The sequence below is a fragment of the Erythrolamprus reginae genome, chromosome 5, assembly GCF_031021105.1.
Source record: "Erythrolamprus reginae isolate rEryReg1 chromosome 5, rEryReg1.hap1, whole genome shotgun sequence".
In the NCBI taxonomy this organism is placed as follows: domain Eukaryota; kingdom Metazoa; phylum Chordata; class Lepidosauria; order Squamata; family Dipsadidae; genus Erythrolamprus; species Erythrolamprus reginae.
In genome coordinates, this window is record NC_091954.1 from 89,707,746 (window position 1) to 89,731,616 (window position 23,871).

The window sequence follows — 23,871 nt, forward strand, 5'->3', positions numbered from 1 at the left end:
AAGTGGAAAATGGTTCTTGAGAAGAGGCAAAAAAATCTTGAACACCCGGTTTTCTATCTAGAAAGGTTCATAAGTAAAGGCGTTCTTAGGTAGAAGTACCACTGTACTTCTGTACTATTGCCAAACCTGCATTTGTACACACACACACCTGGTCAGACCGCACCTAGAGTATTGCATCCAGTTCTGGTCACCACACTTCAAAAAAGATATAGAGACTCTAGAGAGGGTGCAGAAAAGAGCAATAAAATGATAAGGGACTAGAGACCAGATCATATCAGGAAAGGTTGCTGGAACTGAGCATGGATAGTCTAGTAAAAAGAAGGGCTAGGGGGGACATGATAACTGTATACAGGTACTTAAGGGGTTGCCACAGAGAGGAGGGGGACACACTGTTTTCCAGGGCACCAGAGGGCTGGACGAGGAACAACGGTTGGAAACTGACCAAGGTAAGATAAGAAAGAATTTCCTGACAGTGAGAGCGATCAACCAGTGGAACGGCCTGCCAGCGGAGGTTGTGGACTCCCCAACTTTGGACATTTTCAACAGGAGATTGGACTGCCATTTGGCTGGGGTGCTGTAGGATTTCCTGCTCAGGCAGGGGGTTGAACTTGATGACCTGTAAGATCCCTTTCAACTCTAATAATAAATAAATAAACACACACACACACACTGAATTGAACTTCATTCAAGGCCATCTTTCTTCTTCTTCTTCTTCTTCTTCTTCTTCTTCTTCTTCTTCTTCTTCTTCTTCTTCTTCTTCTTCTTGTGTGTTGGTGGTTGCTTTAAAAGTGATACTCAACAGTGGCAATTTTTGCTTTATATATATATGCTGAAACATCAGTGTCTTCCAAAAATATTTTTTAAAAATGTGAGCATCTGGCCTTGCCTCTATAATTCAAAAATTATGATTGACTATTTTGTCATATTTTGGGATTATTTTTGAAACATTGTGACCAGGTTATTTTTGGAAAGATTGTTTTGATGTAAGTAAGAAGCTGCGTGTACTTTTATACCCCTGAGATCCCAAGAACCACAGCCTGTCCCTAAGGCAAAAAGAGGAGAGAAGTCTGGGAACCTACCAGTTTATCTTTCTTTTTGCTTCCTTTGAAAAGTTATGGCTTCCTCTGGTAAGCAGGCCAACTATTTGAATGATACATTTTGTTCCATTGTTCCATTAGTTTCATGCATTTTCCCAAGAGATATTTGTTCCACATTTGACAGTTGAGCCTCGTGATATTTTCACATATAATTGGAAAATACCAGAAAACTTCTTTCATGTTATAAGTCAACAAAACTTTTCCATTTACAGCACATACAGAGAAAATGCATTTTCCTCAATCAACTAAGTTTTTATCACTTACACTGAATAGACACTTGCACTCAAAACTTTATGTTATTAATGCCATTTAAAGTTTTCTCAGTGTTTGTGCAAGAGTTTACTTAGTTAATGTGCTTAGCATCTTTAAGGTTTCTATGCTATAGAAACTTTCGCTAATATGGTACCATTCAGGGATCTCAGACTCCAAATCCCATTATTTGGCCATGCTGACTAGGAGTTATAAGATCTGTAGCTCAAGAGATCTGGTGGACACTGGTTACAGAAGCTTATCTTATAGCAGTACTTCTAAAATAGTCCCCCCCCCCAGGGGGGATGTAGAGCAATGCCGGGAGGGGAGGTGCGTGACCCCAGACAACATGCTTTTTTTGCCGCAGAGTGTAGGGGTTTTGCAGCAGAGGCGGAATAATGACGCGGACACAGAGCTGGATTTAAAACTGGGTCATTTTTATTAATTAAATTATAATTAATTTTAATTCAACCTAACATGGACCCACAGAGGTCAACTGAATTACTTCTGGGGCGGAAATGACAACATAAAAACTTCCGGGGCAACATATGGGTGTAGCTCCATGCTGATCCAGGTGAAGGAGCCACGCCTTCACCTGTATCCCAGCCATGCCATGCATGTGGGAGGTCTCGCTGTCCAATCCCTGAAAGGGGATTGAAATGGGCGGGACCCAAAGGCATGTTCTCCCCAATTGCTCAGATCGTTTTAAAGGCACCATGAGCCCTTGGAGAGAGTCTGCCAATCATCTCCAAAGATGCCCAACAGAGAACACGCAGTTGCTAAACACCTCCCAATTTCCGCCTCTAACCTGCCAACCGAATGACCAGAGGTAAGCCAATTACAACTAATCGGGGAGCGAAGCACCCCCTAACCTTCCATCCCGTACCGCAGTGTGGAATAGGCAAAAAACCTGTCGCAGAAAATACCGAGACTGCTGGCTGAGACTGTTTTTCACTGAACAATAGCACACAGCCCAGTGTAGGAGATATGAAGTGCATATAACAAACCCTTAAGAGACTCCATGGAAAAATATTTAACAGGGATGCAAAGAAAGGAGGAGAGAGACAGAAATAATGAGACAAACATAAGCCTCCCGAAGGCTAAGACGAGGAAAGCGTATATAGTGCTTGGCTTCACTGTGACTATGGTGGGAGACGAGGAAAGACCGGTAGGTTTACTGTGTCTAAAAATGTTGGCAGTGGATAGCATGAAGCCAAATAAATTAAGGCATCACTTAAACACATTTCACCCCAATCACGCTGATAAGCTGCTTGGTTTTTTCAGCAAAATGTGCTGAATATTGCAAACAATTTTCCAGGCGGAGAGTTGGGGGCATGCGCAAAATGTTTACTTCTTCCAGAGTGGGAGTGGGGGTTAACAGAAAATAATTGAGAAGCACTGCCTTATAGAATTACTTAAGTGCCTAAGAAACAATAACAGTTTTATAGGTATCAACACATTTCAAAATCTTGTTATCATTGTAGCAATTAATTAGGAGGACAGATATAGGACTTGTGGGAGAAAGATTAGTGATAAGGAAGACAATTAAAATATGTGGAGTGGAATACCATAAAACGATACATAGGGCAGTTTCCAATTAATACAAGTTTTCTTCCAACATCTGTAATACTTTGGTGTCACAACTTGAATGTACCATCATTTTTCCTTCCGTTTTTTATTTTTTCTTTATCCAGGGGTTACTATCAGCCGTGTTTTGCACACTTTGGAGGTTTTGGATAGACATTGTTTTGATCGTTCAGATTCTAGCAACTCAATGGAAAGCCTTTATAACAAGATTTTCTGGGGAACCCATAATAAGGATAACCAGGAGGTATTTGCAGTATTCATATTCATTTCCCCTAGTGTTTAGTCATTGTATTGTTGTTCAATATATTTGCTTCAAGTTTGATTTTTAGATTGTGATTCTATGGACATAATGTAGACTTCAAGTATCAATTAAAGTCTGAGACAATTTTTTCAGTGTTGTGCCACTTAATTTATGTTATGTTTTATGATTCCAACTTTACAAGAAACTACATTTTTGATCTGACAGTTGTGTACAGAAATTTCAAATGAACAGCTGTGCATACAACAACACAATAAAAGTATTTACATATTTCCAGAAATGATTTGATGCTAGCTGCCCTTTCCCATTCCTATGGCATTTTAAATAAATTTTATTATGCTGATTCATTGCTGAAACCAAACATTTATGTAAACAGCTATTCAAACTATTTCTATAACAACAGAGGAATATATTTTTATTTTCACATGCAGGTTAACACTAAAATTGCAGGGTTGAATACGGAATTGAATACTTTCCTCTGTATTTGATTGTATTTATGTAGCATGTTTTCGTGGAAGGACATTTCTGATAACCTTTGATAAAAACAAGGCTAACAGACTCATTTTTTTTCCTTTTTATCCCAAGTAAGTACCATTGAGTTCAACAAGGCTTATCGTCTGATAGATGTAGCATGTACTTCTGAGAAACCAAGGGGTTATTTGGTCCCAGTAAAAATACACATTCAAATATAGGATTTGATGTAAGATCAGAACGATTTATTACTGTGCCTTGTTTCCCCAGAAATTTGCTGGCCCAATCCTATTTGGTTTTTGCACGGCATTAAATGCACAGGTATTTGGGCCAGATGAGGCCTACTGTTTTTGTTTCAATAATTATATTAGAGTTATATTTTTAACCCAAGGATATAGTGTATAGATAGTGTCTCTCTTGGTATATTTGTGTTATTTTTAAATTTTATCTTTTTTGCCCCATCTAAAGTTACCTCATGAAATGGTAAAAGCTATTTCAGTGGTATGAATAAATAGCTAAATTAATTAACATTGGATGGAAAACTTCCAAGGGATTCTGGGGCCGAAAACTAGAATGTATAGTAAAACAAATAGTCCTTAGAAGATAAGCTTAACTCTCCATATTGATTTATGAACGTTATTTGCATTTGAAAAATATATAACACGAATTCAAAATTCTAATAATTGTGCTATTAATATTGATGCATACTTATGGTTCAAAATTCTAATTTGTGTTATACAATTGATTTGATAACAGTGGAAGAAGCAACCAAAAAAAAGATGTGTAAGTAGATATACCAAAATACCTCAGTATAATATATACTGCAGAAGTTCATATTATTATTATTATTATTATTATTATTATTATTATTATTATTATTAATTAGATTTGTATGCCGCCCCTCTCCGAAGACTCAATCCATTAACCTATTTCAAGGTTAAGACTCAATCCATTAACCTATTTCAAGAATAACTAATGTTATTAGTTATTGCAAAGGAAAGGGGAAAAGAGCTCTATTTCGTAGAACATCTAACCAGTAAATAGTTCGGCCACAATGCTTTGAAATCTCAGTTGTTGTTGTTATCATCATGTATGTTTCCCTCAGTCTTGGCAGAATTGCAGGAAAGTTGAACATTGCATGAGTTCGTAAGGTAGTCCTCAATTTATTATCACAGTTGGGACTGGATTTTCAATTGTGTGAAGATGGTCTTTAAGTGAAGTTTTTTCAATGAATGTTTTTACGATAACCGCAGTTGTTTATCAAATCCAGCATACCATACTGGAAATGACAAAAACATAATAAATCAATGTATTCCCTTTAACCTGCAACTGACAGAACAAATGCTATTTGTTTGTTTGTTTATTTGTTTGTTTGTTTGTTTATTTGTTTATTTATTTATTTATTTACTTACTTACTTACTTACTTATTTCCTTCCTTCCTTCCTTCCTTATTTACTTACTTACTTACTTACGTACGTACTTACTTACTTACTTATTTAGTGCAATACACAATAATACACACTGAAGGTAATAGAGGACACCTTAGAGGAAGTAGAATTAGAGAAAGAATAGAAGAGAGAGTATAGGATAATATAATCAATGAGAGAATAGAAGAAAGATATAGGGATAGAGGAGAAGATATATGGGAATAGGACAGGGGTTGAAAGGCACTCTAGTGTACTTATGCATGCCCCTTACTGACCTCTTAGGAATCTGGAGAGGTCAACCGTGGACAGTCTAAGGGTAAAATGTTGGGGGTTAGGGGATTATACTACGGAGTCTGGTAATGAGTTCCATGCTTCAACAACTTGATTACTAAAGTCATATTTTTTATAGTTAAGTTTGGAGCAGTTAATATTGAGCTTGAATCTGTTATGTGCTCTTGTGTTGTTGTGGTTGAAGCTGAAGTAGTTATTAACAGGCAGGACATTGCAGCATATAATCTTGTGGGCAATACTTAGATTATGTTTAAGGTGTCTTAGTTCTAAGCTTTCTAGGCCCAGGATTGTAAGTCTAGTTTTATACGGTATTCTGTTACGGGAGGAGGAATGCAGGGCTCTTCTGGTGAAGTATGTCTGTATCTACGTATGTGCTGATGTTGGCTTTTGGTTGCAACTGGACAAATTGCCAATTCTTGGCAACAGAGTAATTACATTTTTAGAAAGTTGTGAAAAACTTTTCTGGAATACATAGTCAAAAAATTAATTTTTGGGTATGGGGTTGACACTATGAGTAGCTGGAAAATCTGCTTTCCATGATATCTGTGAGATGATATCTCATCTAGCAGATGTATCATTTATCTCATTATGACAAATAAAATACTGATATTATATTTTAACCATAATGAGCACGAACTCATGGTTCAGGTGATCATGGTTTATTGAATAAGTAAAATTAACTTACTATTTGTATATACCGGTATCTAAAATTTGAAAAAAATGCATCTGAACCACTAGATAGCAGTTTATTTCTTTATCAAAAAAGAGCAAAAATGATACAGTGTATCTTCTTTTAAAGTGGGATATTATGTTCAAAAGACATGATTATTTTTCAAAATAGTTTTTGTGCTTTTTTTCTTCCCAGCAAGTTATTGATTATAATTTTTATTCAAAAGACATGATTATTTTTCAAAATAGTTTTTGTGCTTTTTTTCTTCCCAGCAAGTTATTGGTTATAATTTTTATTCAAAAGACATGATTATTTTTCAAAATAGTTTTTGTGCTTTTTTTCTTCCCAACAAGTTATTGATTATAATATTTATCCAGCATATAAATTTTGAGTGAGAGTGAAATTATTTCATATATACAATTAAAAAAACAGCTAAATTATTTAGACTGAAACATTAACAAATTGCAGTGGAAGTCTACAAAAACACCTGAGTGACTAAATTTATTCAAAATAAAAGTTAGTGCTAGATGACGTAAATTAAAAAGTGTAACTTGGTTGATGTGGGTGGCCAAATAAAAATACATAGATAAATAAAAAGTTATCTTAAAAGTATGATTTTACTGATTTTTAGTGTTTAGTTTTCTGTATCATGGAGAAAATCTGTCCATGGGGGATCAGGAAGACTCAACATGGGGCACATAACCACATTTTTCTTAAGATGCGGTACCTTTATCTTTGTAAGTTTATGTAAACTTACAAAAATAAACTTACATTTGCAAAGTTTACACAAACTTTGTTAGTAAACAAAGCTTTTGAATATAAAGTTTGCAAACAAAAAAAATCCCCATTGGATTATTTTAACTTGTTAGAAGTGTATTTTAATTTCATTAATTATATAACATTTTAAAAATTATCCAGGAAAAAGCCAAGTATTTTGAGGTAATATTTATGACTTGGAGAATAAATATAAGTTAGGTCCTTTTTATTTCATGCTGTGAGAAATTTTAAGAAATAAAACCTTTGGGTAAAAAAAAAGGACAGTGGGAACTTACTAACAGCAACCTTTATCCCTTTTCTGCCTGCTAAGTATTTACTCAGAACAAGCCTTTAAAGTTTTCCAGTAAAGTCCTTTAAATAAAAACATCTTATTTAGCACTAAATTATACTTGGGTAGCAAAAGATTCAGTTCAAATCAACATCACAGTTTTATTTAGCTTCTCAAAGCCATGTTTTTGCGTTCTCTTGAACTCTGCTACTACCCTTTGATATTACTTATTTATTTATTTTATTTATTTATTTTGTCCAATACACAATGAGGGTTTTAGTGGGTATTTATCTATATACATATAGTAAAATACATGATGAAGGTTATAGAGGAGATACTCATAATAAAATATATCTCAGAAATAATAGAAAAGAAGGTATAGTAATGGAACATATCAATGAAAGAATAGAAGAAGAGATATAGGAATAGAAGAAAGGTATAGGTGATATACGAGAGCAATAGGACAGGGGACGGAAGGCACTCTAGTGCACTTGTACTCGCCCCTTACTGATCTCTTAGGAATCTGGATGGGTCAACCGTAGATAATCTAAGGGTAAAGTGTTGGGGGCTTGGGGATGACACTATGGAATCCGGTAATGAGTTCCACACTTCGACAACTGAAGTCATATTTTTTACAGTCGTTTGGAGAGGTTAATATTAAGTTTAAATCTGTTGTGTGCTCTTGTGTTGTTATAGTTGAAGCTGAAGTAGTCACCGACAGGCAGGGCGTTGCAGCATATGATCTTGTGGGCAATACTTAGATCTTGTTTAAGGCGTCTTAGTTCTAAACTTTCTAGGCCCAGGATTGAAAGTCTAGTCTCGTAGGGTATTCTATTTCGAGTGGAGGAGTGAAGGGCTCTTCTGGTGAAGTATCTTTGGACATTTTCAAGGGTGTTAATGTCTGAGATGCGATATAGGTTCCAAACAGATGAGCTGTATTCAAGGATGGGTCTGGCAAAAGTTTTGTAAGCTCTGGTAAGTAGTGTGAGATTGCCAGAGCAGAAGCTACGTAGGATTAGGTTTACAACTCTTGAAGCCTTCTTGGCTATATTGTTGCAGTGGGCTTTGGCACTTAAATCTTTTGTTATTAGTATACCAAGGTTTTTAACCGAGTGGGGATTATCTGTGATAATTTGATTATTCAGTTCCTATCTGGAGTTCAGATTCTTCTTCCCAATGTGTAGGATAGAGCATTTGCTAGTTGAGATTTGGAGTTGCCATGTGTTAGACCACTCAGAAACAGCATCAAGGTCTTTTTTGAGAGTAGTTGTGTTATCGGTGGTGTTGAAGAGTTTTACATTGTTGCTGAAGAGGACACAGTTGCTTGTGATGTAATCGCAAAGGTCATTGATGTAGAGAATGAAGAGCGTTGGTCCCAGTACACTACCTTGGGGAACACCGCTTTTAACTGGGACGGGGGTGGATATGGTGCTTCCTATTTTGACCACTTGTTGTCTGTTTGACAGGAATGCTATAATCCAGCTATGGAGGGATCCTGAGATGCCATAGGATTTGAGTTTTAGGAGTAGTTTGTCGTGGACCACTGAATCAAAGGCTTTGCAGAAGTCAATATAAATTGCATCTGTAGATTTCCCTTGATCTAGATGAGTTGTCCATATATTTTTGCAGTGGAGCAGCTGCAGGTTGCAGGATAGTTTTTTTCTGAAACCAAATTGTTTGTTAGAGAGCAAATTATTAGTTTCTAGATGGAGAGTAATTGACTCGTTTATAATTGATTCCATGACTTTGCATGGGACGCAGCATAGTTAAATTGATCTGTAGTTATCGACAAGAGGGGGGTCTCCTTTTTTGAAGATGGGGATGACCATTGCTTTTGACCATAGCTTAGGAAGTGTGCTGGTTCTGAAGGATTTTTCAAAAATTATGCTATCGCGGAAGAGAGGTTTTTTAGGAAGTAAGCACATAGACCATCTGGTCTGACTGATAGAGAAGGTTTAAGGTCACGTATGCTTTTTCAACTTTTCAACTTTTCATCGCATTATGTGGAGAAGATACCCAGCCTCCTACTAAAAGTCTGCTTTCACAGAAAACACTGTCTTCTGGTATCAGTTATCTTCCCCTTACCCCAAAACTAATACTTTTGGAAAATGAGTTCTTAGAGCTATCTTTTGCTGTTGAGAAAGGAACTGATCAGAAACATTTGGCTACTTGCTTGCTTTTCTTATTTTTCATTGGCTTGCTGCAATTTCTCCCTAACTTTCATTATTCATGATGCATAATATTAGTTCATGCAAGGAACCTCATACATTAAGCTGTACCTCAGCCTCAACCAGAAGATTAATCTAACCTTCTAAACAAGCTGAGTTGGAAGAAATATTCACGTCATATATCTTGTCAGTAGCTGAAATTCTTAGAAAAGCTAACATAGACATTGAGTCAAAATGAAACATGAAGAAGAAAGCATATGCTACCAGGAAAACAGTCGGGCCTGATGCCTGCCCTAAATTCCACAGGATCTGTGCGAGAAGATAATTAGAGGATTTTCATTAACTGTTTTCCTAATAAGAAAAGGGCTAACTGAATAAGGAATAATCATCGTCTACTCTCTCTCTCTCTCTCTCTCTCTCTCTCTCTCTCTCTCTCTCTCTCTCTATCTATCTGGGTCATCTGTTTTGTTGAAATCAAGCTATACTATGTATAAAACTTTGTCTACAGTCTGGTAAAAAAATTATTTGAACCAAACATAAGACAAATTAGATTTGGCAAAACTTGTTCATGACAGGTTTGTGCTGACTTCCTTGGCTATCTGATAAATTAGCTAACCTAACAATTCTTAATTTTTCTAAACCCTTTACTGGCTTTTATTATATGCCTTAGTTCTTAATAAGATGATATCTTTTTGTTCAGAGTTTGGCCAAATATCGGTGCAGTTTCTTATATGCAACTTCTGTTTTTATATCTTTTTAGTGTGAATTTGGTCAAATATGGCTGCAGCATGTGCTACTATCAGCTATGGCTGATCTACAGTAGAGCAGTATTTCTGGTTTAAAGTTGATAAAGTTGTCTATTTATTGATGTATTAATGTATTTTTCAGCTGCAAAGTGTTTCTTGCTTTAGTGGATCTGTGGTGGGTGGTACTTCAGAAGAAACCTCAATCTTAACCTTTTCCTATCATAGGAGGTGGTTTCCTGATAATATTTGGTTGACACAGGAAAAAGATATGCTTTCTTCATAAAAGCTTTGAGGTTATGTTACAGCAGAATATTATTTAGCATACTCTAAATGGTAAATTGGAAAGTTGTCTGCAAACAGGAGACAGAATTACAAATATACGGAACAAAATGGAGTTTGGGAAAAACTAAGAAATAGAAAGGAGAATCCTATTAGTTGATTTTGCTGAAAATTGTATTAGAAATTTGGACTTAACTAAACTTTAAAATTACTAGTTGAAATCAATTTCAGTTGATTTCCTGTTGTAAAGATTGATCAGCAAAGGAGAGATTGCAGAGTAGAGAAGTAAAAAGAAAAGAAATTCTGAGGATTATTGTAACATATGAAGCTGTAGCTTCTGAATTTAAATTCAGGGTGCTTGGGTTGACCTTTGGGTTTTCCATCTGTTTTTGTCAACTTACATAACATTAAAAATTTGGTAACACAGTTATTAAGAATCAGCAATACATATTTAGTTTATTTGTAGAGTTTACTATATATTAAGAGCCAGGATTTTTTTAAAATGTAGGATGCATTTCCCATAGGAAAGAAATCAACATTTAGCAAGCAGACTTTCAAATATTAAACACTCATGTTCTGATAGCTTTAGCTAATTTAACCTTTTTCTATGAAGTTGAATAGGCATCTTTTCTGCTTTAAGCATCATTGAGCCAACAGCTTGTCTTTTTTCAATTTCACAAACATAGCCATAAAAGGTAATCTGCCATGCGTGGAAGAATTGGGTCAAAAAGTAACCATACTACTCTTTCCTTAAAGTTCTAGAAAGTTGGGTTGAAATGATGTATGATATGATTTCAGTCACCAATACATTTTAAAAATGATATTCTACAGATTTCTGACTATTTGTAATAAGCTACTGCTAAGTGTTCAAAAATTATCACACATTTCTTTTTAGATAGAAAATTAATTTAGTTTCCATAAACATTTACACATTGGTTGTAGAAAGTCACTGTTGTCATTCTGAGTTGCTTAGGAAACCAAGCTGGTTTTTCTTACTTTTGCTTTGTTTATGCCACTGTCCACCCGCCACCCAGTTTTCTAGATCTCTGTTAAACAAGGAAGGAATTTTTACAGAACTGAATCCAGTCATAGTTTATTGTTTCTTACAATGCTATGCCTTAATGCTATTTTTCCTAGCAGCATCTTCTTTACCTCTTTGGTCAGTGCAGTTAGTCTGAAACTTTTATGAACAAGGACTATAGGATACCCTGTGCTGCTTCTGCATTGAAAGACCAGGTTAGGGATATATTATCATGGTGAAAATCTATGTAGTTGCCAAGACTTTACTACAACCTGTTGGCATATAATCTATCAACCAATTGTTTGTTTAAAAGTTATTGCACATCTATCCTTATACTAATGATAGATGAAGTTCTGGTACTTAATTTTGTAATCATCACTGTTAGAATCCTGTTTACTTACTTACTTGCTTTCTTTCTTACTTATTTATTTACTCATTCATGCATTCATTCATTTATTTATTTTATTTTATTTGTCAAGTATGTATTTGCAATATACATAGCTAGAACATTGTTTATATACATAAGGTAGATACTGATAAGAAGGAACAATTGGAAAGGATAATAAGTACGCTGGTGCGCTTATGCACGCCCCTTACTGACCTCTTAGGAATTGGGTGAGGTCAACAGTGGACAGACTAAGATGCACATTTCCATAATTCTATAATAATTAAAGAATACAAGAATAGGGATGTGTGTGTGTTTGTGTGTATAAATGTGTGTACACATTTTATAGAATTATGGAAATGGGCAGAGAGAGAGGGAGAGAGAGAGAATGAGTCCTGCTGTATTATTCTATTCAGTTGTGTCTGATTTTCAGACATTGCCCAGGCAAATTCTTGCAGTTTTCTTAGCAAGAATTTGCAGAAAAAGTGTACCATTATCTCTTTCCTAGGGCTAAGATAAGGTAACTGGGCCAAGGTTATCCAGTTGGTTTTGTGCCTAAAGCGGGACTAGAATTCATGGTCTCTTGTTTTACAGTCTATTTCTAGTCTGATGCCTTAATCACTATACTAAACTGGCTCTTACATTCTGCTATTTATTTTTAGTCAAATGTGAATATTGTTTTGTAATTTTTGTGAACTATGTGCAAAATCTATTTGGTAACAGTTTTGTGGTTTTTATGAATTAAAACCACCAATACAATGTACAATAAAGGATGAAATATGCAAAACTTGAAAACAAAAACAGTGGAATACAATTGAAGAACCTTAGAAATTTTTAAAGCCAGCAGTAAATTAAAATATTATTAATTAGAAATACTTGAAGGCTTTTAAAAGTTAAAAAAGTAGTCTTTTTTTAAAAAGCTGTCAAAGCCCAGTTCTTAAAGCATTCCCTTGCCATTGTTACATCTTTTGCTTTTTTATTTGTAATCATGCAATTCTATTCTGTCTTGGATCAAAATTGGTATGTTTGTGTTTTTTCTATTCTTCCTTTTTATTTTTTCCAATCTAATGGAATACTAAAAAGAAATGGTGTAAAGGTTTCTGCTCAGTCTTGCATGGGTTACCTCTCCAGATCCAGAAAGTCACCAGGCATTGAAAAAGGGCATCAACATTAGGGCTAAAGATGTAAAGCTGGATACTGATGGTTTCTTACTCTGTGGTGATCTCATCCGTCAATTACAGACAGGAGTGGAAAAAATAATGAATCCTGCAGAACTCCACATAATGTAGACTGAGGGACCTCTCATTTCCAATCAGGACCACACCCTTTCCCAGTCACCTAAGTCTCCCCTTCCTCCATTCGTCCGTCCGTCCCTCCCTCCCTCCCTCCCTTCCTTCCCTCCTTCCTTCCTTCCAGAGAATCTTAAGTTTTCTGAGAATGCATTTACTGGTAATTAAGAAGCTGTTCTTGAAATATAGATTTTTATCTCAGTTCTCTGTGCAAGCTATGTTCAAGGCTGTGAATAGTGAAAAACAAGAAGGTCAACAAATTTCAAAGAAATGTATGTATTTATTTATTCATTAGAATTGGAGGGGACCTTGCAGGTCATCTAGTCCAACCCCCCCTTCCCACTCAAGCAGCAGTTACGTTACCATTTGAGACACATGGCAGTCCAATCTCCCCTTGAAGGTTGCAAGTGTTGGGGCTCTCAGAACCTCCGTGGGCAAGCTGTTCCATTGGTTGATCACTCCCACCATCAGAAGGTTTTTCCTCTCTTCCAGACTGAATACCTTCTTAGTCAGCTTCCATCCATTATTCCTTGTTTGGCTTTCTGGTGCCTTGGAAAACAGCCTGACTGCATCTTCTCTGTGGCATCCGCTCAAGTATTGGAACACTGCTATCATGTCACCCTTGGTCCTTCTCTTAGCCAGACTGGCCAAGCTCAGATCCTGCAACCACTTTGTATGCTTTATTTTCTAGACCCTTTATCATCCTGGTTGCTCACTTTTGCATTTTCTCTAGACCAGTGATTTTCAACCTTTTTTTGAGCCAGGGGCACATTTTTTACATTTACAAAATCCTGGGGCACATTGAAAGGGGGGGGGGGGGGGGCGTGAAAAAAAGTCTGGACAAAAAAAATCTGTCTCTCTCTCTTCCTCCCTTTCGCTCTATTTCTCTCTCCCTCCCTCTTTCTCTTTCTTCCTTTCTTCCTCTCTTTTTTGCTCTCTCTCTCTCCCTCCCTCTATGTCTTTCTCCCTCCCTCCTTCCCCCTCTCTTTCTCTCTCTCTCTCTCTTTCTCTCTCTCATTCTCTATGTGTGTCTCCCTTGCTTTCTTTCCCTGTCTCTCTTGCTTTCTCTTTCTCTTTCTCTTTCTCTGTCTCTCTTGCTATCTCTCTCTTTCTCTCTCATACACCATGCCTGCAACAGAGGGGAGAGGGGCGGCATACAAATCTAAATAATAAATAAATAAATAAATAAACAGCGGCATTGGGCAGTAGCCGGGGGTGGCAGCAGAGTGGTTGACTGTGAGTGGAAGCCCTGACAGCGGCAGCTGGACGTGTTGCTGAATGCCATACATGCTGGCGCTGCGCTCGGCATAGGCGCGGGGTTGGCACCTCTGTCCTGGCCCAGCCAGCAGGCCAGTGCCAGCCTTGGAGCGCCAGTGTGTACGGCATCCAGCAACACATCCAGCCGCTGCTGTCGGTGCCTCCATCCTGGAGCTTCCACTTGCAGCTCCCACCCCCGGCTACTGTCTGGTGCTGCTGCTGCTGGCGCCCTACTGCTCCTGCTGCCGGTGCCGTCCCACTGGGCCCCAAAGGTCACTTGATGCCTCCGCCGCCAGGGAAGCTCCAGCTGGATGAGGCGCTACCAGTGCCGGTGCCTCCACCCTGGATCTCCCACTTGCAGCCGCGGCTCCCCGGCTACTGCCCAGTGTCGCTGCTGCGGGCACCCTCCCACTGGGCCCCAAAGCTCACCTGCCGTGAAGAAGGAAGCCGTGAAGAAGGAAGCCGTGAAGAAGGAAGCCGTGAAAAAGAAGGCGCAAAGAAGGAAGCTCAGCTTCCACTCTCGGAAGTTAAACTTCATGGCACACTGGGTGAAAAACACTGCTCTAGAGTTTCAATGTCTTTTGTTGTAGTGTGGTGACCAAAACTGGATGCAGTACTCTAGATGTGGTCTGACCAAAGCTTTATAGAGTGGTACTAGTACTCTCTTGTCCTTGATTATATCCCTCTATTTATGCAGCTCAGGACTTCATTGGCCTTTTTGGTGCTGCTGCACAATGCTGGCTGTCTAACAAGACTCTGAGATCCCTCTCTCAGTTGCTGCTATTGAGTGTGGTTTCACCCAGTTTGTATGTGTATTTTTGATTCTTCTTAGCTAGGTATAGGATTTTACTTTTCTCCATGTTGAACTTCATTTTATTGGTTTGGGTCTAGTGTTTGAGTCTGTGAAGGTCCCTCTGGATTCTGAGTTTCTTCTCTGGGGTGTATGCTGCCAGCTTGGTATTATCTGCAAACTTGGTTAGTTCTCCTGTTATTCCCTCATCTAAGTCATTTATGAAGATATTAAAGAGTACTGGGATTGGGATGGAACCTTGTGGTACTTCACTGCTTACTTCTCTCTGTGTAGATTTAGAGCCATTGGGGACTACCTGCTAAGTACAGTTGGATAGCCAGTTGTTAATCCATCTGGTTGTGTAGCTATCTATCCTGCTTTTTTCTAGCTTATGAAGAAGTAGGTTGTGATCTACTTTGTCAAAAGCTTTGCTGAAGTTCAGGTATGTTATGTCCACTGCATTTTGCTGATCTACTACTTTGGTCACAGTGTTGAAGAATGAAATGAGGTTGGTTTGGCATGGCTTTTCTTAACAAATCCGTGTTGGCTGTTGGTTATTACTTGGTTTTTTTATAGGTGATGGGATATTTGCTTTGGTTCTGCAATGACATCTGCTAGCTCTTTTAGGATCTTGGTATAATCCATCTGGTCCTGGTGCTAAACATGATTTATGAGTCAATAAAAGTGTACAACTTTAATAAAATAATAAAATATTCTAATATTCTTTAAAATGTTCCAACACTCAAATGAATAACTCATTTTTCTTTTGTGATTTAATAGGTTGCACCTAATGATGAAGCTGTTGTAACATTGCTTTGTGAATGGGCTGTGAGTAGTAAAAGATGTGGTAAGCACCGGGCAATGGCTGTAGCTAAACTATTGGAGAAGAGGCAAACTGAAATTGAGACAGAAGTAAGCTATCTGCTTGTTTTCATTTCTATAGGAAAATTTGCTTCATCTTTTAGAGATCAAGTATGATGCTCTTGATTTGCAATGTAATTTGTCTACAGAGAAACTTTAGGATAATTCTAAAAGGAGCTTTAGCATGCTTCTCACATTTTTGGGACAAAATAATGGAAAAACATTTACACACGGACTTCCTATAGTTCATTATGAACTTACAGGGGGTACATAATAAAAATGTACAACTTAAAGAAAATATTAAACTACAACTTTAAAACTGCTGAAATGATTTTTCAGGCTATGATTAAATATTTTATTTACTAGACCATGTGAAAGAAGATATATAAATATACTGAATAGATGCAATAGTTCCTTTTTATTAATGTAACTCAGGAACTACCATAGTAATATTTTTAATTCATGGAGGCTTGTATTAATTATTTTGTTCTCTGTAGATAATATTTGTATTAACACAGAATCTTTTTAGTCTCATTATTGGCAATTTACAGAAAGATTGTAAAAGATGTTCCAGTTTTGAAAAGTGTGTGTTTATGTATATATATATATATATGTATATGTATGTATATGTATGCAATTATCAACTGGGAAATTCCAGACATCAGATACCCAGTTGGAATAGTGATCTGGGCTCAAGTAGAAAAAAAAAAACCTGAATAGGAAGAACAGAAAAATGATGTCAATGAATCATGCCTTTCATCTTCACAGTAATGTTGACAGACTCTATTTATCAAGGAAAGTAGGAGGGCATACACCATACATTTGAAGAAAAAGGAGCATGTAAGAATATATGGAGAATAGTGTAGAAGATGCAGTGAAGCTAGTATACCATAAAGGCTTAGTGAAGTACTAGAGAAACCAGATTGACAAGAAAAAAACAAGGGAATAGTAGAAAAGAGATTTGGTAAAGCAAATATATATAACAGCAGAAAGTAGGAAATTTTCCTACCGTGTTTCCCCGATAGTAAGACCCCCCCGATTGTAAGACATATGGGGGGTTTCAGGGGGGGTCGGCTTATATAAGCCATACCCCGAAAGTAAGACATATGTCTTACTTTCGGGGAAACACGGTATAAACGGTATTGCGGGGGGGGGGGCGATGACATTGCTTCCAAGCTCCCCGCGCGCCCCTCGCCTTCGCTCGCCGCGGCCTCTTCCACCGCCTCTTCCCCTGCCGAAGCTCAGCTGCAAGCGGCCAGCGAGGCCGCTTGCAGCTTCGCTCGCCTTCCAAGCTCCCCGCGCGCCTTCGCATTCTCCCCGCGTGCCTTCGCCTTCCAAGCTCCCCGCGCGCATTGCTTCCAAGCTCCCCGCGCGCCTTCGCTCGCCTTCGCTCGCCACCGCCTCTTCCCCTGCCGAAGCTCAGCTGCAAGCGGCCAGCGAGGCCGATCGGCTCCGAGGCGAGCGGCCGGAGCTGCGCCCTCCTTCGCCCGCCTCCTTTCCGCTCGCCTCGGAGCCGAGCGGCCTCGCTGGCCGCTTGCAGCTGAGCCTCGGCAGGGGAAGAGGCGGTGGCGCCGCGGCGAGCGAAGGCGAGGGGCGCGCAGGGAGCTGCGCCCTCCTTCACCAGCCTCCTTTCCGGCAGCTCCCTGCGCGCCCCTCGCCTTCGCTCGCCGCGGCGCCACCGCCTCTTCCCCTGCCGAGGCTCAGCTGCAAGCGGCTCCGAGGCGAGCGGAAAGGAGGTGGGTGAAGGAGGGCGCAGCTCCGGCCGCTCGCCTCGGAGCCGAGCGGCCTCGCTGGCCGCTTGCAGCTGAGCCTCGGCAGGGGAAGAGGCGGTGGCGCCGCGGCGAGCGAAGGCGAGGGGCGCGCAGGGAGCTGCGCCCTCCTTCACCAGCCTCCTTTCCGGCAGCTCCCTGCGCGCCCCTCGCCTTCGCTCGCCGCGGCGCCACCGCCTCTTCCCCTGCCGAGGCTCAGCTGCAAGCGGCCAGCGAGGCCGCTCGGCTCCGAGGCGAGCGGCCGGAGCTGCGCCCTCCTTCGCCCGCCTCCTTTCCGCTCGCCTCGGAGCCGCTTGCAGCTGAGCCTCGGCAGGGGAAGAGGCGGTGGTGGCGCCGCGGCGAGCGAAGGCGAGGGGCGCGCAGGGAACTGCCGGAAAGGAGGCGGGCGAAGGAGGGCACAGCGGCGGCCGCTCACCCTTTTTGACTGCCCATCCACCCCTTGACCTGCCTTTAGCCAGCCAGCCGAGCGTCCGTGTCGCCGCGGAGTTGGCCTCCCCTGCCGAGAAACATTGCCGGGAGCGGCGAGGGGATGCTCCCCGCAACCCGCCGAACGTCGAGGTCGGCGCCCGCCTCCTTTCCGGCAGCTCCCCGCGCCCGAAGACGAGCCGGCCCCGGTGCCCGGGACAATGTAAGACATACCCCCAAAGTAAGACACAGTGGGGCTTTTGGGGGTAAAAAGATAGTAAGACACTGCCTTACTATCGGGGAAACACGGTAGAAGTACCATTGGCCTGCAAGAGCTGTTGGGACCACAAAATAAACAAAGCAACAGAAAGTGAAGAAACGAAAGTGCCCTGTAATTTTAGAATTTAAACAGACAAGCATAACATTTCAGGCTTAACAACTGTTGATACAAAAGTCCAAACCATCTGGATAATGAACATGGCAATATCTGGACACAGGAGAATAGAATAGAAATAATGGGGATTGGGGGGCGGGGAGAATCATACAATACAAAGACATATACCTAGAAATGCTTTAAACATAATAGCTTATATCCTATGACAATACCTTTAACTTTCTGTCTACCCTAGGTCCTTGGGAAAGACTCAGTCAATGGATAAAAATGCCAAATCCAGTCTAAACATATGACTGACTGTGCCACAAACCATAATAATGCTATCAATGATATAAATGGCTGGGCCATATCTGTAAATACATTAACTGGACAGTGTAGACTGAAAAACTAGAATTCTGTTGCCTATGCACTATATATTACAACCCTGTAGTGATATTAATAGATTATACCGGCCTTTCAGAAATGGAGGCAAAAGTTTACTTCTGGTGAAACAGACTGTTAAAAAGAAAAGCATTACACTAGCTGTCCAAAGTTGCTTTTTCAAAAGAAATGGGGCTTTGTTTTTCCTAGATGTTTCACTTGTCATCCAAGAGGCTTTCTTCAGTTCTAGCTGAATGGTGGAGTCATCTGATCATTAGCACTTATTCTGAGAGTCATTGAGGCTACTCAGAGGTGGTTTATCTGGGCCCTCAAGGTCACCTAAGCAGTGAAAATTAGTGCGGAAATTTCTGGAACTGCTGAAAGGACTGTTGTAAACAGGAAATACGTGGCGTATCCCCACCCCCACCCCGGTTGAGAGAGGGATGTTCAATTTTAATGTAGATGGCCTCTTTGACCCATCTTTCAAACCTCTTTTGGTTCAAATCTCTTTTGGTTTGAAAAAGGGGTCAAAGAGGCCATCTACATTAAGATTGAACAACTCTCTTTCAGCGTTGGGGAAGGGATACGACACCACATTTATTTATTTATTTATTTATTTATTTATTTATTTATTTATTTATTTATTTTGTCCAATACACAATGAGGGTTTTAGTGGGTGTATGTATGTATGTATGTATGTATGTATGTATGTATGTATGTATATATATATATATATATATATATATATATATATATATATATATACACACACACACACACACACATAGTAAAATACATGATGATGGTTATAGAGGAGATACTCATAGTAAAATATATCTAAGAAAGAATAGAAAAGAAGAAATAGTAATAGAACATATCAATGAAAGAATAGAAGAGGAGATATAGGAATAGAAGAAAGGAATAGGAGATATAGGAGAACAATAGGACAGGAGACGGAATGCACTCTAGTGCACTTGTACTCGCTCCTTACTGACTTCTTAGGAACCTGGATAGGTCAACCGTAGATAATCTAAGGGTAAAGTGTTGGAGGTTTGGGGATGGTAATAGGTTCCACTATGGAGTCCGGTAATGAGTTCCATGCTTCGACAACTTGGTTACTGAAGTCATATTTTTTACAGTCAAGTTTGGAGCGGTTAATATTAAGTTAATATTCCCACTGTTTGAATCAAGTGAAGCATTTTCAAACAACGACAAAGTCCAGATGACTTTGAAACAGCACCTTTGGGACAACCATGACGTGGATGACTGAGAATTTCCATAGAAATTGACTAATTATGTAAAAGACAGCCAAAAACAACAATTAATATGAAGTTAAAAATAGGAACTTACTAAATATACAGGAAACAAAAAAGTTAATTTCAAAATATTGTAATAAAAACAAGAACAGAATGATGTTAATGAACAGCATTACATGGTATAATTTCTGCCAAAGAACAAGAGGAAAGTAGTTTCAGAGAAACCTGGCACAGCCTTGAACATTAAATTTTTTTGACTCTGCAAGACCTAACTATTTGAAGTAATGCATTCAAGGGCAGAACTGAAAATCTATCAAGCGATTCAAAGTACAGATTGTGCAAAGAAACAGAGAAAACAGTAGATTCATCTCATGGAAAAAGATCACACAAACTGATAATAAGCAACAACATAACATAGTCACAAAAATGATTCATTGGGGTATCTGAAAAACCTATCACGTACCAGTAATGAAAAAAGAATGGGAAAATAGCACTGAAAAAATAGCTGAAAATAAACATTAAATATTGTGGAATTAGTTTCTTAATTTGTATTGTTGTTTTACTAAGCCAAGATTCATGCAACTCTTAAATTAAATTAATAAATTAAATTAAATTTCTTCATAGATTATCACATTGTTCCTATCAGAAATGAATTGATAAGTCATTTCTTAATTTATCAGACCTTTGTAATTTCTGAGAAAAGAGGGGGATGAAAGTAATTTTTATACCTATGATACCACAAGTTTATTATTTTATTTTATATACTTTTACAGAGATGTGGTGAGGTTGAAATCATGGATGAAAAGGAATCCATTTCTTCAGCATCATTTGCAGGATCTAGCCTGCCTGTTTTCCAGAATGTTCTCCTTAGATTTTTAGATACTCAAGCCCCCTCATTACGTAAGTATCAAATTATATCTGTTCCAAATTAGGATGAAGAACGTACATTTAACATTTTTTCCCAGCAACTGTATTACTTTTTTTTTGCCTGCTTAGAATTATTGGGAATTTAACAAAATTCAACTCTTTATCTATTGTCAGCTGATCCAAACAGTGAATATGAAAAAACAGAATTTGTGAACCTAGTGCTGCTTTTTGGTGAATTTATACGGCATGATGTTTTTTCGCATGATGCTTACATGTGCACTTTAATATCTCGTGGAGACTTATCTGTCACTGCAGCTTCTAGAACACGTTCACCAACTGGGGAAAACATGGATGAACACTATTCTAAGGAACATGATGTGAAACTTGAGGTAAGGAGTCCATTGTTGCCTTATCATGGAGATGAACGGCAAATAAATTTAATCAATAGTATATCTGTGTAAGATTGGTTTATTTGACTTCTGAATTGATATATAATGTTACTTGTTGTGAGCCGCCCCGAGTCTTCGGAGAGGGGCGGCATACAAATCCAAATAATAAATAATAAATAAATAATAAAGGAAATATGAAACAATACGTTTAAAAGGTAACTTGTGATTTGGCATAATTTTGGGGCTTCCATGGCTGCTACTGGATGAAACGAAATAAAATGCTACTCGACTGGGACACCTTTCACATTGTAATTGTCTGGCTCCCTTAGATCAAATAGTTACTTAGAAATAGTTACTTTTGAAAAAAAAGGTAAATACATTTCTTTCATTCAAATACTTCCCAAAATATACAACTCCCGTTGATTTAAAATAATAAAAACTTACACAACAAAGTTTAAAAGGTGAGGAAGATGGCTCTTGTTCTGGCTCTGTCAGCGCCTCCGAGCCCCACAGCTTCCAGGAAGATCTTGAATTTCACGAGGTAGTTGTCCCAGATCGACTTCTCTGGGTCGAATGGATCGGGAGCTCGGCCGAAGGGGAGGTTGCCCATTCTTCCGAAATTGTGGGGTCGCAGTTCCTCATCGCCAGTGAAAAATACTTGAGACAGTCGGTTCTTAAAAGCTCTTTTATTGGTAAAGGCAGCACAGCTCTTTTTGTAAGTGACTTTGAGTAAGAACGCGACTGGAATAAACAGTGCCAGTGCGCTCCTTTTATACTTTATTTTTCCCGCTAAAATCCGGCTGTCAAACTCTCAGCCAATCAGAACGCAGCAACCATTTCAACTATTTACATTTACCTCAGCGCATATTTAACACTTACACAACAAAGTTTAAAAGCCACAATACAAATGCAATATTAAAAAAAAATTAAAGAAGCGGTAATAAATGTTATGGAATCATTGCGTTAATACATGCAAAGCAACAGCAACTTGAGAAGTTAGTGCAAATCTGTTATTCCTGTGTGGGAACACCAACATAGGAGAGAAGATAGAGTTAGAATTTGCAAGCATTTTGGAAAAATCCAATAATGTTTATGGAGGGCCCTTGTTGCTTTCTGAATTTGGTGGGTTTTTTGCAGATGTTTCACTATCCAACTAGGTAACATCATCAGTACTGGGGAAATGGGGAACCCTCCAGAAACAGACTTGAGAACAGTCTTAGAGATGGGATATGATTGGAGAAGGATGAGAAGCCCAGTGGTGTGAAAGGAAATTTACAAGCATATATTTAAGACTGCTTATTATTTTTAACTACAAGTGTATTTCCTTCCAGCCTTTAAATACATTGTAATTTACGGCGCCTTAGAGAAATTTTAATCCTCCAGAGCAGCCAAAACTGGTTTGCTACACTTTTTCTTCCTCTTCATTGAAGCACCTGATTCCACAGCAGAAAGACACATTTCCTGGGAGATCATTCATTCAATTGTAAACAAACTTACAGACTGATCTCCTGGGTAAAGTCGAGTAGAGCTTGTTAACTTCATTGCTTTCAGCACAATAACAAAGATTATCTATCTTGATTCTAATGTCCATTGACTATGATAAAGTATTCACTCTTCCTGCATATCATCCGTAATCTATATGATGCTTGAATTCACATAATTCATTATCAGTCCAAAGGGTTTTCACTACATTCTGACTCACATTTTTGTTTTTTGTCTCTTGACAATTAGGAACATAGTCTTATGGAACACATGTATATTGACTCAGGAACCACTAATATTTTTGATGATGTAGACAAGAATGACTTTAAGACAGACTTTGGTTCGGAATTTCCAGTAGGTTAACTCCTTATTTTAAAGACACGAACTATGTGTTTATTCATTCTTCCCTTTACTACATGATATCATGGAATATGTCTCTGCTTATCTACTGTATGTTTCTTTTCACATTTTCACATACCTCACTTGTCTAGCAGAAATCTACATTTATTCTGCAAAACAGTATCACATTAGGTTTTCAACCTTCTTCATCTAGTTTCACTAATATTCAAAATACCATTGTGGTGAATGCATCATGCACAAGTTCAAGCATAAATACATGCTTAAATATATACAAATCTCTTCATATACCTTCTAACCATGTTCGGCTTTATTTGTTACTATATCATGATAACTGCATCATCTGAAACAAATTTCAGCATGTAGAATGGCAAGATCCCAAAGTTTGAGCAAAGTGTGATGGGTAGAAATAAGCACTTCTGAATAATCAGTCATCAGTGGCCTGACAACAAAGATGAATGTTTCCGATATTATAAAATAAGAAAAAATAAATAAATAAAATATTTTACTTTTTCTTGATGTACAGTATTGTACAAAAGAGTACTGCAATTTTTTCTTGATAAAATAGGAACTATTTGTTTTAGATGTTTCTGAAAAAGGTCACTTCTGTGTCACCCCCCATTTATATGGAATTAACTTTAAGCTTTTAATTTAAAATTAGCCTGAGATTTATACGCTCTTCACCTTACTGCGTGATGGG

At 38.6% G+C, this 23,871-nt stretch overlaps 1 protein-coding gene across 4 annotated transcripts in view; it reads left to right on the forward strand.

The window, feature by feature from the left end:
* MED12L (mediator complex subunit 12L) overlaps positions 1-23,871 on the forward strand; it is a 228,774-nt gene that overhangs the window by 41,935 nt on the left and 162,968 nt on the right. For 3 of the 4 annotated variants that reach the window (XM_070753437.1, XM_070753436.1, XM_070753439.1), the window contains 5 exons: positions 3,041-3,177; positions 15,812-15,943; positions 20,850-20,976; positions 21,118-21,332; positions 23,064-23,168. In XM_070753437.1, the coding sequence (XP_070609538.1) occupies positions 3,041-3,177; positions 15,812-15,943; positions 20,850-20,976; positions 21,118-21,332; positions 23,064-23,168 (716 nt within the window). The remainder of the gene's footprint in view (positions 1-3,040; positions 3,178-15,811; positions 15,944-20,849; positions 20,977-21,117; positions 21,333-23,063; positions 23,169-23,871) is intronic. The other variant, XM_070753438.1, reaches the window with a different exon arrangement.